The following is a 13,958-nucleotide window of genomic DNA, read 5'->3' as shown; positions in this document are numbered from 1 at the left end:
ATGCTCAGCCCTATTTTTTATTCTTTATTTTGAAACAAAGTCTCACTAAATTGCAAAGAACCTCACTAAGTAGCTGAGGCTGTCCAAGAACCGCAATCCTTCTGCCTCAGCCTCCTGAATACTGGGATTACAAGTGTGCACCACCATGCCCAGCTCCCATATCTTTCAGTGATGGGGGTTGTCAAGCTTATGGGAAAAAACAGAAACTAGACAATGCTAGCTTCTGGTCACAAAACAAAACTTGCAATAAATTACTATATTATTATATATTAATTTTATGAGTAATTTAGGATGCAACCATAGAAAATTTAATTTTCTAGTTGCCTTATTTATTTTAGCCCCATTCTAGAATTAAATTATAAGCATTCTGATTAACAGGAAAAGCTTTGTTGCAAGGAGATCATTTAAAAATGATTAAAAGATGCCAGGCGTAGTGGCGCACGCATGTAATCCCCGCACTTGGGAGGTGGAGACAGGAGGATCGCACAGGTTGGAAGCCAGCCGCACTGGCTTAAGAGACCCTGTTTCCAAATAAAAATATAAAAATAGGTCTGGGAGTGTAGCCCAGAGGTAGAAGGGTTTCCAGAAACCCCAGTACCACACACAAAAAAAAATGATTAAAAGATACAGCTAAGATTTTGCCTATTCAGGGATGGGGGTATATAGTTCAAGAATAAAGTATGTGTTTAGTATGTGCAAAATCCTGGCTTCAATCCCTAGTACCAATTTTTTTTAAAAAGATTCTGCTTCGTTTTTAATTTCTTAATATCCATCTTTACAATTTAATATTTAGCACATACCTGTAATTTTAAAATTTAACATTCATTACAAATTGTCATGCCACCACCATCAACTGTAATATAGAGTGAAAAGGTGAAACCTTTACAACTCTGCCCAGGGTGGCTTCTGAAGGGGATTACCTGAAGAGCTCTGGTGCCTGGCACAGCGAGCCCAGGTTCCTACAGCAAGGTTTTACTGCTGTTGATAGATAACTGAGTAGTGCTCAAACCTGAGGCTCTGCATGTTCCCTTGGAAGAAACTGAGCACGGGCTGTGGTCCAGAGAGCTCCAACCAGCCGCCACCTCAGAGCAGAGTCATCTGTGGCTGTCCCATTAAATTAGGCCTTCAGACTCTTAAGATTCATGAAGGCATGAATACTTTCTAGATAATCTGTATGTAATCTCATATGTGTTATTTAAAGTTGCAAAGCTTTGGTATGGACAACCTGTATAATCACCACTTGCTTATATTTAAATTACACCTAGCCAAGTATGATATAGCACAAACAACTCAGTTCAAGAATGCTATAGGATCATTTTGTCAAAAAAGTCAATGTGAATGACTGGATGTTAGAAGGATTCTCAACCCCTTCTTCCCTTCCTGGTCTCCCTGTGAGATACTCAAGGTAAGAAGGAAAAAGAGGTCTACTGAAGTTTGGAACAGAAGACCATTTGGTTTTAACTGATTCATTTATCTTGTGAGGTGTGTGTGTGTGTGTGTGTGTGTGTGTGTGTGTGTGTGTGTAATGAAAATTTCAAGAAAACGGAGAACCATCTTCATTTGGGTTTTGATATTGTTAAGTCCACTACAATACATGGCTGGCATATCTAGGCATATTCACTGCAAATCTTTTCCAGGTTCGTCAGCATTTCGCTCAAATGTGTGTGGCGAGAGATCACAAATCCAGCCTAAGCAACTGGAGGTTTTTATAATGAAACGAATGCCCAGTAAGTGTGGTGTATCAAGCTTGTTCTGTTCTTCTCAGGAGTCTGCCTACCACTGCCTGGGCTCCTTTTCTGAAGATATGCCCGTGGTGAGTGAGCTCTACCCTTGTGGGGCTGCTGGGGACAGTTCATCGTGAGAACTCCCATGCAACAAAGCCAGCATCCTCTGGGTGGGGACAGCCACCACTTGGTGCTTTCGTGAGATGCCACCGTGATGGTTAAAGGTTTCAGAATCTTTAAACGACAAGTGTTCTTAAGCAAAACTCCCATTTGTACATACAGTATGTGTGATACCATATATCAGAAAATTAGACATTTTCTAAAACCTAATAAAGAGGGGGTATACTCTAAAGAACATGTTTCATTTTAATTTTTCAAGTAAAATCCTATATGGAATAATAAGCCAATAATAACATGCATTTGATTTATGATATTTGAGACTTTTTAGCTTAATTATATCATACAAGCATATGAAAGCCAGAACTGCAATAAATGACAATAGCCACTTTCTAAGTTGACTTTTTAATTAATGTTAAAGGCTATACAGCTATGAAACCTGTCCCTGATAAAAGATGTGATTGAAAGCCCAGCAGAATACAGGGCTGGTGAGTCCATTTAGAGCCCTAAGCACTGTCCACTAGATTGACCCAGGCCCTCTAATTAAAAATTATCCTTTGCTTAATAATAATTCAAATATGTAAATGTGTGTGTGTGTGTGTGTGTGTGTGTGTGTGTGTGTCTTGCTGGGAATCAAACCCAGGGGCACTCTACCTCTGAGCTACATTCCCAGGCCTGTTTTATTTTTTATTTGAAACAGGGTCTTGATAAGTTGCTGAAGCTGGCTTCAAACTTGCAATCCTCCTGCATGAGCCTCTCAAGAACTGAGATTACAGGTGTAAACCACCATGCTTGGCTGTAAATATTCTTTATACTTTTTCAAGAGTCTATAAAATATATTAACAATGACAGTGATGCTGCTGCAACATTTTAACTCTGAGTTGGGCATGCTAGGATAGCCCTTGAAGCTGGTGTGTGGGTCATGGTGGGAGGGGAAAAATCTTTGGAAAAAAGCTAGGTTGTTATCTGTTCCCATCTGTACACTGGGACAAAAGCTTAACTACATCTAAGTCATAAGAAAACCCAGGGATAGATATTAAGCATGTAAAATAGCCCTAAATACAACTGTTTTTAGATAAGAATTCTAATCCAGTCAATAATTACAGAGAAAATATCCAATATTAGAATATTAAAGCCAGCTATGGATAGTCTAAGAAAAGTAAAGGAAACAAGAATATCATAAAAACAATTTTCCTACTGCTAACATACGTAATAATCTTCATTCTGTTGATCTAATGTGGGTTCCAATTCCATGGCTCCCAATGTTTCATTAGAGAAAAAAAGTTCCACCCCTAAAAATCACCATTTCCAGACAGGTATGGTGGTGCTCACTTGTAATACCAGTACTTGGGAGGCTGAGATAGAGGACCATAAGTTCACAGCCAGCCGCAGCAGCTTAATGAGGCCCTCCCGCAACTCAGTGAGACTCTGTTTCAAAATAAAATTAAAAAAAAAATAGGGCTGGAGATGAAGCTCTGAGGTGGAGTGCCCCTGAGTTCAATCCCCAGTTTAAAAAAAAAAAAAAAGAAAGAAAGAAAAAGAAAAATGAAAAGAAAGGAAATACAAACACTATTCCCAAAACAGTGAATTGATACCTTGTAAACGTAAGACATCACTAAATGCAACTGAAAATATCCTAATGCACAGCGTAATGACTTATTCCTGTAAAGGAGTTTGCATTGTTATATACTAGAATAACTGGCCACCAACCTTGACAAGGAAAGCTCTATCCCAAAAGTATTTCCGGAAGAGTTTAATATCTGCCTCCAACAGATGCTCGGCCGTGTGGTTCAGGGTCAGAGTCAGTGTTTCTGATGAGTGAATGTACTGCAAAGAAGCATCTTCATTGAGCCGAACTCGGGAGAAGCCCGGGGAGCATCTGCCCTGAAAACTGAGGAATCACGAGTCAAAACCCACACACAGCTTCGGAGATAGCAACCCAAGATCGCAGGACACTCGCTCCCCTGCATTACAAATCTGATAAAAACGATCCTCCACATCAATCAAAATACAACAAATACATAAGATCATGTAAACAGATGCTAATAAAGAAAGCTTTCTTATTCCATCTAGAGAAGGCATTTATTGAAAAGAAAGTCAACTATTCTATATACTTTAAAGGCTTCTGTGAATAACAAAACAGTGCTGGCATTTAAACATAGAAATTTACCTCAATATTTCCCTCTCCTTACAATCTGAAAAGACACCTCTCCCTTTAATGGAGTCACATGTAGAACAAAAGAGCAGGCAGCCAATAGTTTGGTAGGTGATTACAGTGGAAAACAGATCTGATCTCCAGGGAGTGTGGTGAAGTTTGAATGTTACAAACAAATGAGATATTCATAACACACTGGTACCATTGTTGTAAATCACTTTCTCATGCAAATTAAAGCATGCATAAATTTAATCATGCCAGATTTTTGAATGTACTCATTAAAAAGGAACAACATTCTCAAACTAAATTCTTGAATATGAACAGATTTTCTGCTCTGTCTTGGCTGCAAACAATTGCTTGCTTATTAGCTATTTGTAGGCTTCATGGTTAATATGGCATATTCTGGATGACTTATAGGATCATACAATAGCAACAGTAAAGATGCTTCAGAAGACATACATTAATGTTCAGCATGCAGTCACATCCTACCCAATGGGTTGCTCCCAGATTCCTTATTTTGCAGAACCAGCTCAATACCTCTTTCCTCTTGTAAAATGACCTTGTTTTGTTCATGAATGTTTGCTTCACAAAAATATAATCAACAGATGATCCCTAACTTATGATGGTTTGACTCATAATTTTTCAACTTTACAATGGTGTGGGAACTACACGCACTCGTCATAAATCATACTATGAATTTTGAATTTTTTCCCCAGCTAGTAATGCTGGGCAGTGGCAGTGGCTGCAGTGTTCAGTCAGCCACATGATCACCAGGGTTAAAGACCAATACTCCACAGTGGGTCACGTGGCTAACTCAAGTTCTTCAGTAGAGCAGATGTAGTCAATTCTTTTTTTTTTTTTTTTTTCCTTTGCGGTACTGGAGATTGAACTCAGGGACATTCTACCTCTGAGCTATACACCCAGCCCTACATTTTATTCTTTATTTTGAAACAAGGCCTCACTAAGTAGCAGAGGGTCTCACTAAGTAGCTGAGGCTGGCCAGCAAACCCAAGATCCTCCTGAATCAGCCTCCCAAGTAGGGGGATTACAACCACACCTGGCATAAATTCACTCTCGACTTGGGATATTTTCAACTTATAATGGTTTCATGAGGACATAACCCTATCAGAAGTCAAGTAACATCTGTACTTCCATTGAAGTAGCCTTATCTCCACTCTGTGAAATAAAAACAGAAATCTATATAGAGAAGTTATACTGTAAAGCTTGAGGAATCTCTCCAAACGCTTCACACTAATTGCTGGCAAGAACTCTAGAATCTTCCAGAAAATGCCCTTTACCAACAAGCCACTGAGGTAAATGGCGTCTGAGCCTGAGCCTTAGGATCACTGTTATTCATTCAGAAGATGGAAGAACCCTCATATGAGCAGAATTGAACTTCTGGTGTGTTTTTAATCCCATCCATGAATGGATTTATTAAACATGCAAACTTTTAAAAACACATATCTTCTGGTTTTTAACACAGCTAAAAGATACAAAGCTATGGTTCTTTGAAGAAGTCAATCTCCAAAACCTCAACAGAACACTGAACTACCCATGATGACTAAGTTGAAGAAAACATCCATTCCTTGCCCTTTATAGCTAAGAAAGTGAGGTGTTGTTAAGCCAAAGAAAAGGGAAATTTCCTCTGGATAGGCTTATCTATTGGTCAATGGTCCTTGACCAAATAACAAAAATAAAGAGAAAGCTCTCTTTTGCATTCTAACATCCACTTACGTACCTATAATTATCCATTTTATTGAGTTTCATGAGCCAAACAAGAAAAACCAGTCCATTAAACCATATCATGTAATAATACTCTAGCAATACTTAATATTTATGTAGCACTTTATAATTTTAAGTATAATTTTCCATTTATATTTTGTATTTTACCACACATAAATCAAGAAAAGTACTATATATGTGAATCCTTTTTTCATAAGCTAGGAATAATAATTTATCTGAACCATTCTAAATAACAAACATCTCTTCATTGAAAAAGTTGACACATCATTAATGTAGAGAACTTTATAGCTAACACATTATTCTTTTATATTATTTTATTAGACCCTAATGACCATCCCATTGTCTAAATGATATTATGGAGTTTGTCTGTCATTCATTGATTCAACAAAAGTTTATATTCTTTCCATGAAAATTATGGAATGGACGCTGTACTAGAAATAGTGTTGTGAGTAAAAAAGAAATGGTCCTGGCTCTCAAATGATTTAGGAGGGAGGCATATGTGAAACATGGTCACATTTATAACAATAAATTTTGACTAATATTATAAATTAATCATATGTAACACAAGCCAGGCATAGTGCTTGTAGTTCACAGCACAGAAGGCTCTCTGAGGAATTGACATTTAAGCAGAAACCTGAAAGATAAGTAGGGATTAGGCTCTTTTTTTTTTTCATTACCACAACCTATGGAATCTTTTGAGGTATTTTTTCTCTCTCTTCCTCACAAAATACTAAGACTATATACGTATATTTGTGTATTAGACATCTATCTACTACATATATCAACTAACAATAAAAAACACAAAACAACATTGGCTTACAGTTTGATTATTTCCATTTTTCCTAATGCCTGGCAGAATTTATAGAAACTGGTCAAGAGAGAAGCTATTGAGCAGTAGAACTCACTTTGCGATGTCTTCAACCAGCTGGGAGTGTCCACTATGTGAAGCTAAGTCCAACGGTGTGGCACCCTCTTCATTGGGTAGCGCCAAGGCCTGGACTCCCCCAGGGAGACACAGGAGGAAGTGGGAAAGCTTAGCCAGGCCCCATCTCACAGCCAGGTGGAGAAGAGACTCTTTGTGTAGAGATGCTGAATTCAGAGAAAGAAAAGCAGGTATTAGTGCCTCCATTTTCAAATTTTGCTTCATACATTTAACAAAGAGACAGTGGATTTAGACGTAATAAAAATGTCAGAGCTGGAAGGATTTACCCAAAGCATCTAATCCCAACACTTCACACTGAGAGTATGAAGAAGTCCCGGAATTTATTCAAGGCCAGGGAGCCAGAAGATGCTCAAGCCAGGTCCATCCATCACTGGCATGATGCTCTTTCAGCCCACTATGTTATAATGCCATTACCTGTCACAAAGTATGCAGGAAGGTCATCTAAGGGGAACAAGTTCTAGGAAAAGATCATTCTTTGGAGAGAGTTGTCCATTTCCAAGATTTCCTTAAGGAGATCCCACTCATCAGGCAGGACAGGCTCTCAGAGTCCAAGACCATAAAGGAGTCTCAGTATCTCTCTCCCTCCCTTCCTCCCTTGTCCTCAGAGCTCTCCCTCCCCTGATGAGAAGCTATGACAGAAATGGACTCCATACATCCAGAGAGGTTAAGATCATGGTCTTTCTCAACCCTCACAAGTGGTGTCTTTATGCATGTATTAGATCCATCAGATTATGGCAATATCCCCAAAGCTACCCCAATGCTTTGCAAAAAGCTAGGCCTAGTCTCTATGAATGCTCCTGGACAGAGACCTCTTGATTGGATTGTGTCTTGGCTTCCATTGTGGTGTTTGCTGCTCTACATGGATTGCTTCCTGGCTGTATCTCCTTATAGGCCCTTGAAGATTTCATTTCTAATACCTAACACAGTATTTAGCAAATTAAAGTGATTCAGTATTTGTGGAGTTAGTTGAATGGCAACTGACTGTTAAAATATCAATTATTTGCATATGCCTAACTTACCCAATTTATATAGAGTTTATACACCTGTACTCCTACTGCAATAGTACAATGCACAGCTGGAATACAGCTAGTCCATGATAAACATTGTATTGTAAATATGTAAAAGAATGAATCTGCCTATGTTTTAAAAAGCTAGATACAAGCTGGGTGTGATATAGTCTCAACACTCAGGAAGCTCAAGCCAGAAGATCACTTGAGTCAACAAGTTTGAGATCATCCCGGGCAATAGAGTGAGACCCTATCCCTAGGAAAGCAGGTAAAGTATAGAGTCATGACCATAGGCATTGAAACATCTTAAAACAAGCCTCATTTTAACAACCTAAACATGAAAAGTCCCCATTGTCAAGATTGGCTGTAGTGAACATGCAGTAAAATTTGAGCTATTTATTAGCTCCAGTACAGTCATGAGTCTGTAACCTAAGTGCTGGATCATAATGAAAGACCCAAGAGGGTAGGGGCCTTGTCATTTATCCTCATATTTAAATCTCCACTCCTAGTACAGTGCTCAGCACAGGGTATAATATGCTCTGTAAGTATTTGCTTTTGAAACAAATGAGTGACTAATAGTTCTTTCCCTGATGAATTCCTATAAGAGTTAGCTCTCAGTATTTGGTTGCAGCTGCTATGTGGAGTATCGCTCATACTTAATTCTGCCTCACATAAATCTAGAGTAAAACCTGAGAAAAGAGAAGACAAGACTGCCTCCTTCCCCACACAGCTTCCTGCCCACATGAACACTGTCTTCATTAGCATAAATTTACTGCTCTCAGAAACTCTTGCCCAGATAAATGACTGTTCATTTTAGGAACTTCCCTCAAGACTTGTCAACTCTTCAGTAGGAAGCAACAACAGACAGCATATAAAGCCCTAACACCGATGCTAAACTGTATCACCATCCCTACCCAGGCCTAACTGGCTCCCCTCCCAGTCTGCCATTCCCCACCAACGCCACCCCCAGAATAAAAGACTCTCATTAAACCAGATTCCGATCCTCAGTGAATTCCAGCCTGGCATTCTCCCCCTCCAGGGCACCGAGAAGGCCCCTGGAGGCAGTGCCCTTTAGCAGGGCAGGCAAGAAGCTTGACTTTGTCCTCCCAGCGGGCTCTGTTGGTGACACCTGGCAAGCCAGCAGCCAACACAACTCTGTTGAAACAATTAGCCGAAAATACTCCGACGCACAAGAATGCCAAGGAAACTGCTTGGTTTATATGCGTAAGTGGTGTATACGGCTATTTCTATATCTAGATCAGTGGAAGTAAGGCTTTACATTCCAAATACGTAAATGAGCCCTTGTCACTCTGAAATGCCAGCAAGTTCTCTGTATATTTGTTCTGTCATTTGTCTGACACAGAACATATCTCCACAGTAAAATAACATCTAAAATGCCCAAACATGCCAGGCGTGGTGGCACATGCTTGTCATCCCTGTGCTTGGGAGGCGGAGACAGGAGGATCGCGCAGGTTCAAAACCAGCCACGCTGGCTTAAGAGACCCTGTTTCCAAATAAAAATATAAAAAATAGGTCTGGGAGGGTAGCCTGGAGGTAGAAGGGCTCCCAGGAATCCCAGTACCATTAATTAATTAATTAATTAATTAATTAATAAAATGCCCAAACATCTAAAAACAGACAAGGTGGCTTGCTTCTACCAGACACTGGCTTAATATACTAGATTATCAGCTGTGTGTGGTGATGCATATCTGTAATCTCAGGACTTGGGAGGCTGAGACAGGAGGATGGTAGATTTGAGACCAAACTTAGTGAGGCCCTCCCCAACTCAGTCCCTGTTTCAAATAAAAAATAAAATTGGGGTGGGGGTTGTAGTTTAAAGGTAGATGCCTTTGGGTTCAATCCACAACACACACACACACACACACACACACACACACACACACACACACACACTTTTACACTCACCAGCACAGGCCAGCCCTTCAGCATAATAGCCAGTCATACTAATGGGAACTTTCTAAGTCATAGATTTCAATCTGCATTAGGTGAGAAATGTCCCTTGGCTATACAGATTGCAGCCTTCTTCTAAGAAAAATCTAACCAAGTGAGAACATCTAAGCCCTTTGTGCTCCCTTTTAAAAGAACAGCACTGGAAAAGGCAAATATGGCACCAACCATTTCAAAGCTGCTCCCTTCAGCATCTGCCTCGGTGCTCTAAATACCACTAACGCTGGGTACAGGTCACTGTGTTCACCTGACCAAAGAACTGAGTGTGGCTGGTGCCTGCCCAGCACATCCTGCTACTACTCCCAGCCCCCAGCTGTATGTTCAAGGCTCCATCATTACATCTCCAGTGGGAAAGAACAGAAAACATGTGGACCGTGTCTCACTGCTGACTCGCACACACACGCGTGCCCGTCTCTATCTCCCTCCCAAGGTCTCTCTTCTTTCAGGGAGAAGGGAAGACGGGGAAGAGAGGATCTTCTGATACTTCAAGAAAACAAATAAGAAACTGGCCAGAGTGTTGCGAGAGGGAGCTGTCTCATACAGTACAAAAGTCCAGAGCACAAAAGAAGGCAATCAGCTTGAAATGGGAAGCATCATGATATATATAAACAATTTTGCCTGTTAAAGAGTTCAGATTTCTTAATGGCAGCCAGAAAAACAAACTGGAAAAGGGGTTAGACAATTTGGCAGAGGGGTCATTTGTTTAAAATGAAAAAAAAAAAGGTTTTTTTTTTTAATCAAATAAAGACATGTCTTTCTGGTTAGTTGGTACCAAAGGTTACTTGAACTAATGTAACCAAGACAGATTACCAATAATTGGTCTAATGGCAAACATTAAAAAGTACAACTTCTAACATCCTGATAGCATAATCATTTAGACACAGAGAGGAATGGAACAGGCTGTGTCATTCGATAAACTATTCCCATTAGGGGGCAAGCGAGGGCCCGTCTGCTGCAGACATTAGGAGGCTCAAAGCAGGTGCTCCTCCCTTGACAGAGCTTCGACTTCTTTGCCTATAAAATGCAGCTGTTGCAATAAAGACCCAAGGTTTCTAAAGGTATTTAACCACACCTTGGCTTTGGGGTGAGCAGAGATGGAAAGCAGCACACTAAGGGACTTCCAGAACATTTGGGATATGCAGGCAGGGACAGGCAGATGACCCGATTGTCACTAAAGGAAAGTGGCCTTGTTTTCTTGTCAGTCTGCATTTGGAGCCACTATTGTAACCACTCAAAGTCTCACTAAACCTTTGGATTGGCAGAAGATTCTGCCAAAAGTTTCTGTTAACTTCTTTTTTTTTTTTTTTTTCGGGTCTGGGGATGGAACCCAGGGGCATTCAACCTCCGAGCTACACCCCCTGCCCTATTTTATATTCTTTATTTTGAAACCGGGTCTCACTGAGTTGTGGAGGGCCTCACTAAGTAGCTGAGGCTGTCCGTGAACCGCCATCCTCCGGTCTCAGCCTCCCGAATGCTGGGATTACAAGCTGCGCCACCACACCCGGCTTAACTTCTTAATGTAGCTTCAGTTACAACAAAGTAGCACTGTGGAGGAAGGTGACAGGCAGGGAGGATGCAGAGGCAGGGCAGCACCTGGGAAATCTCTGTACCGTCTACTCAAATTAGTCAAGAACTTAAAATTTCTCTAAAGAGTGAAGTCCATTAAAAATAAAATAAAAACATTAGTTAACCACGTTCTCTGGACTTGTAATCAGTGCTTGAAACACTGGAACACACATGGCATTATCAAGTAAATTTAAGAAAACTAATGTCTTATAGTAAATACTTTTTTTTTGCGGGTCTGAGGATGGAACCCAGGGGCATTCGACTTCCAGGCTACACCCCTTGTCCTATTTTTTATTCTTTGTTTTGAAACAGGGTCTCACTGAGTTGCAAAGGGCCTCACTAAGTAGCCTAGGCTGTCCTTGAACTGCGATCCTCCTGTCTCAACCTCCCGAATGCTGGGATTATAAGTGTGTGCCACCACACCTGACAGTAAATACTTTCTGTAATCAATCCGTTCCTACATATAAACCCTCACAAGGAATGTATCGAATAATACTTTGCATGCACCAGGAAACATGCACAAATATGTAAAGTATTCAGAATTAGAAGCAATCTGTGTTTCTGTGTGTGTGTGTGTGTACGCATGTGGTACTGGTGATTGAACCCAGGGACATTTTACCTCCAAGTTTCACCTCCAGCCCTTTTTAAATTTTTTTGTTTACTAGGTTGATTAGAGTCTCACTACGTAGCTGAGGCTATCCCTGAACCTAAGATCCTCCTCTCGCAGCCTCCCAAGTACTAGGATTACAGACGTGCGCCACAATGCTCAGCTTAGAAGCAATCTTAATGCTTACCAATCACACAATAAACTGCCACATAACAGGCAATGGTACTCCAATAATAAAAGTGAATTACAGACAACAGAGGAAAGTAGCAAAAACAATGATGGGGAAAATTCAAGTCACAAAAAAGACCAAGGATACAGTCAATAAATAAGAAGTTCAAAATGAAGTAAGAGCTAAACATATGCCCACTGGTGTGTGTGACTCTATCTTTGGGTCTCTGTGTCCCACACTCCCTCTTATCTCCCTCAGCTTCCTTCTCCTTCTCGAACACATGTAAATACGCATACATACATATAGGGGGATCATAGTTTTAAAAAACAGACTGATGATCAAGGTCCTCACCAGAACAATAAATTGAAATTGCTAAAGTAGGGCCCAAGCATCAATGTTTCCTAAAGATTTTCAGGACATCCTAATGCAAAGGCAGGGTTGGGATCTGCTACAATCAGTTAGTTAGTTAGTAAGTTGGTTATTGTGATACTGGGGATTGAACCCAGGGGTATTCTGCCTCTGACCTATACAACACCCAATTTACTTTTTTATTTTAAAATGGAGTTTTACTAAGTTGCAAAAGGCCTCATCAAGTTGCTGAAACTGGCAATAAACCTGCGATCCTCCTGTTTCGGCCTCTCAAGTGCTGGAATTACAAGTGTGTGTCACCATGCCTGGGTTGGATCTGCTACTTTAAATGAGTAAATGTCTAGCAAGATACTGACATCTCGGTAAGCTCCAAAGATCTATCAGCTAAAAAGAATATTATCAAAGAACAACAATGAACACTTTCTGTAACATTTAAAAGTTATCTTTCATCCATATTACTTACTGCTAAGCCAGGAAATAGCTCTAACCATTTAGCAAAACATTAAAGCTAAAATGAGATGGGTAGAATAATCTGGAAGCAAATGATATTTCTACACACAAGTTAATTCGGAAGTTCTTCTCTTTTCTAAGACATAATAAAGTTTCATAATTCCTGAGTGGAGCCATTGAAATGTATTCAACACAATAAATTTTAGAAAGACTAAAACAGTGTTTTAAATGCACACAAATCTAATTTATTAAATAAGCTCAACTCTTATTTCCAAAGCCACATATATACTTGTGGATAGCTCGATTTATGTATCTAAGACATTCAGTAGATAAATGTTGAATCAGATCACTCCTATGTGCCAAGTCCCACACACACAAGGAAATGACATGGGGTCCCTGCCTTGGAATAGCATACAGATGTCTCACTTCTAGTCGGATTAAAGAGATATCTGGCCCATGAAATCACTTTCGCGTGAGCTACAACTCTAGGCTTTTATACAAAGAGTGTAAACAGAAATAAGAAAAATAGCCTGTAATAAAATTGATCTGCAGGTTAAATTAACTCAGCCTACACCATATATCATAATTCGAAAGTTTATAGATATTTGTAAAATGCCAAAAATGAGAAACAAAAAGTAAAGGCAAAGAGAGAAAAATACCAGCAAATATTTAAGTGGAGAGTAGAAGAGAAAAATTTACTTTGCATGGGCATCACATAATTGCTGCAATGTTTTCAATGAGAATAAGAAAAGGGGTTGTATCTTATAAGATCTTCCATCTATAGTTTGCTCAAAGATCTGGTATATGTACATACAAACCAACCTTCCACACAGAGAATAGGAGCTCCAGGATGGGAGCTGCAAATATAAGCACATTTATTAGGAAGATGGAAATAGGGAATCTAAGAAACACAGGGCTGATGAGGCCAATATGGCTGGATCACAAAGCCAGAAGGTTGAGGGAGGAGTGGACACAGGTAATGGCAGGCTTTCACTCCCATAAGACTTCAGATTATTAACATCCCTGGGCTGGAAAGGTGGCTCAGTTGTAGAGTACTTGCCTAGAGTGAGCAAGGCCCTCAGTTCCATCCTCAGTAACACACACACACACACACACACACACACACACACACACACAGAT

At 40.0% G+C, this 13,958-nt stretch overlaps 1 protein-coding gene across 1 annotated transcript in view; it reads right to left on the bottom strand.

Moving 5' to 3' along the window:
- The window catches only part of ARHGEF28 (Rho guanine nucleotide exchange factor 28), a gene marked incomplete at both ends in the record, with an annotated part of 271,821 nt that overhangs the window by 161,278 nt on the left and 96,585 nt on the right, over positions 1-13,958 (bottom strand). Inside the window, 2 exons of the mRNA XM_080715727.1 lie at positions 3,552-3,732; positions 6,645-6,828. Coding sequence (XP_080571853.1) covers positions 3,552-3,732; positions 6,645-6,828 — 365 coding nt within the window. The remainder of the gene's footprint in view (positions 1-3,551; positions 3,733-6,644; positions 6,829-13,958) is intronic.

This window comes from Muscardinus avellanarius, assembly GCF_963383645.1.
Source record: "Muscardinus avellanarius genome assembly, chromosome: 1".
In the NCBI taxonomy this organism is placed as follows: domain Eukaryota; kingdom Metazoa; phylum Chordata; class Mammalia; order Rodentia; family Gliridae; genus Muscardinus; species Muscardinus avellanarius.
The sequence above is the reverse complement of the archived record's forward strand: the minus strand, read 5'-3'. Positions and strand labels throughout refer to the sequence as shown.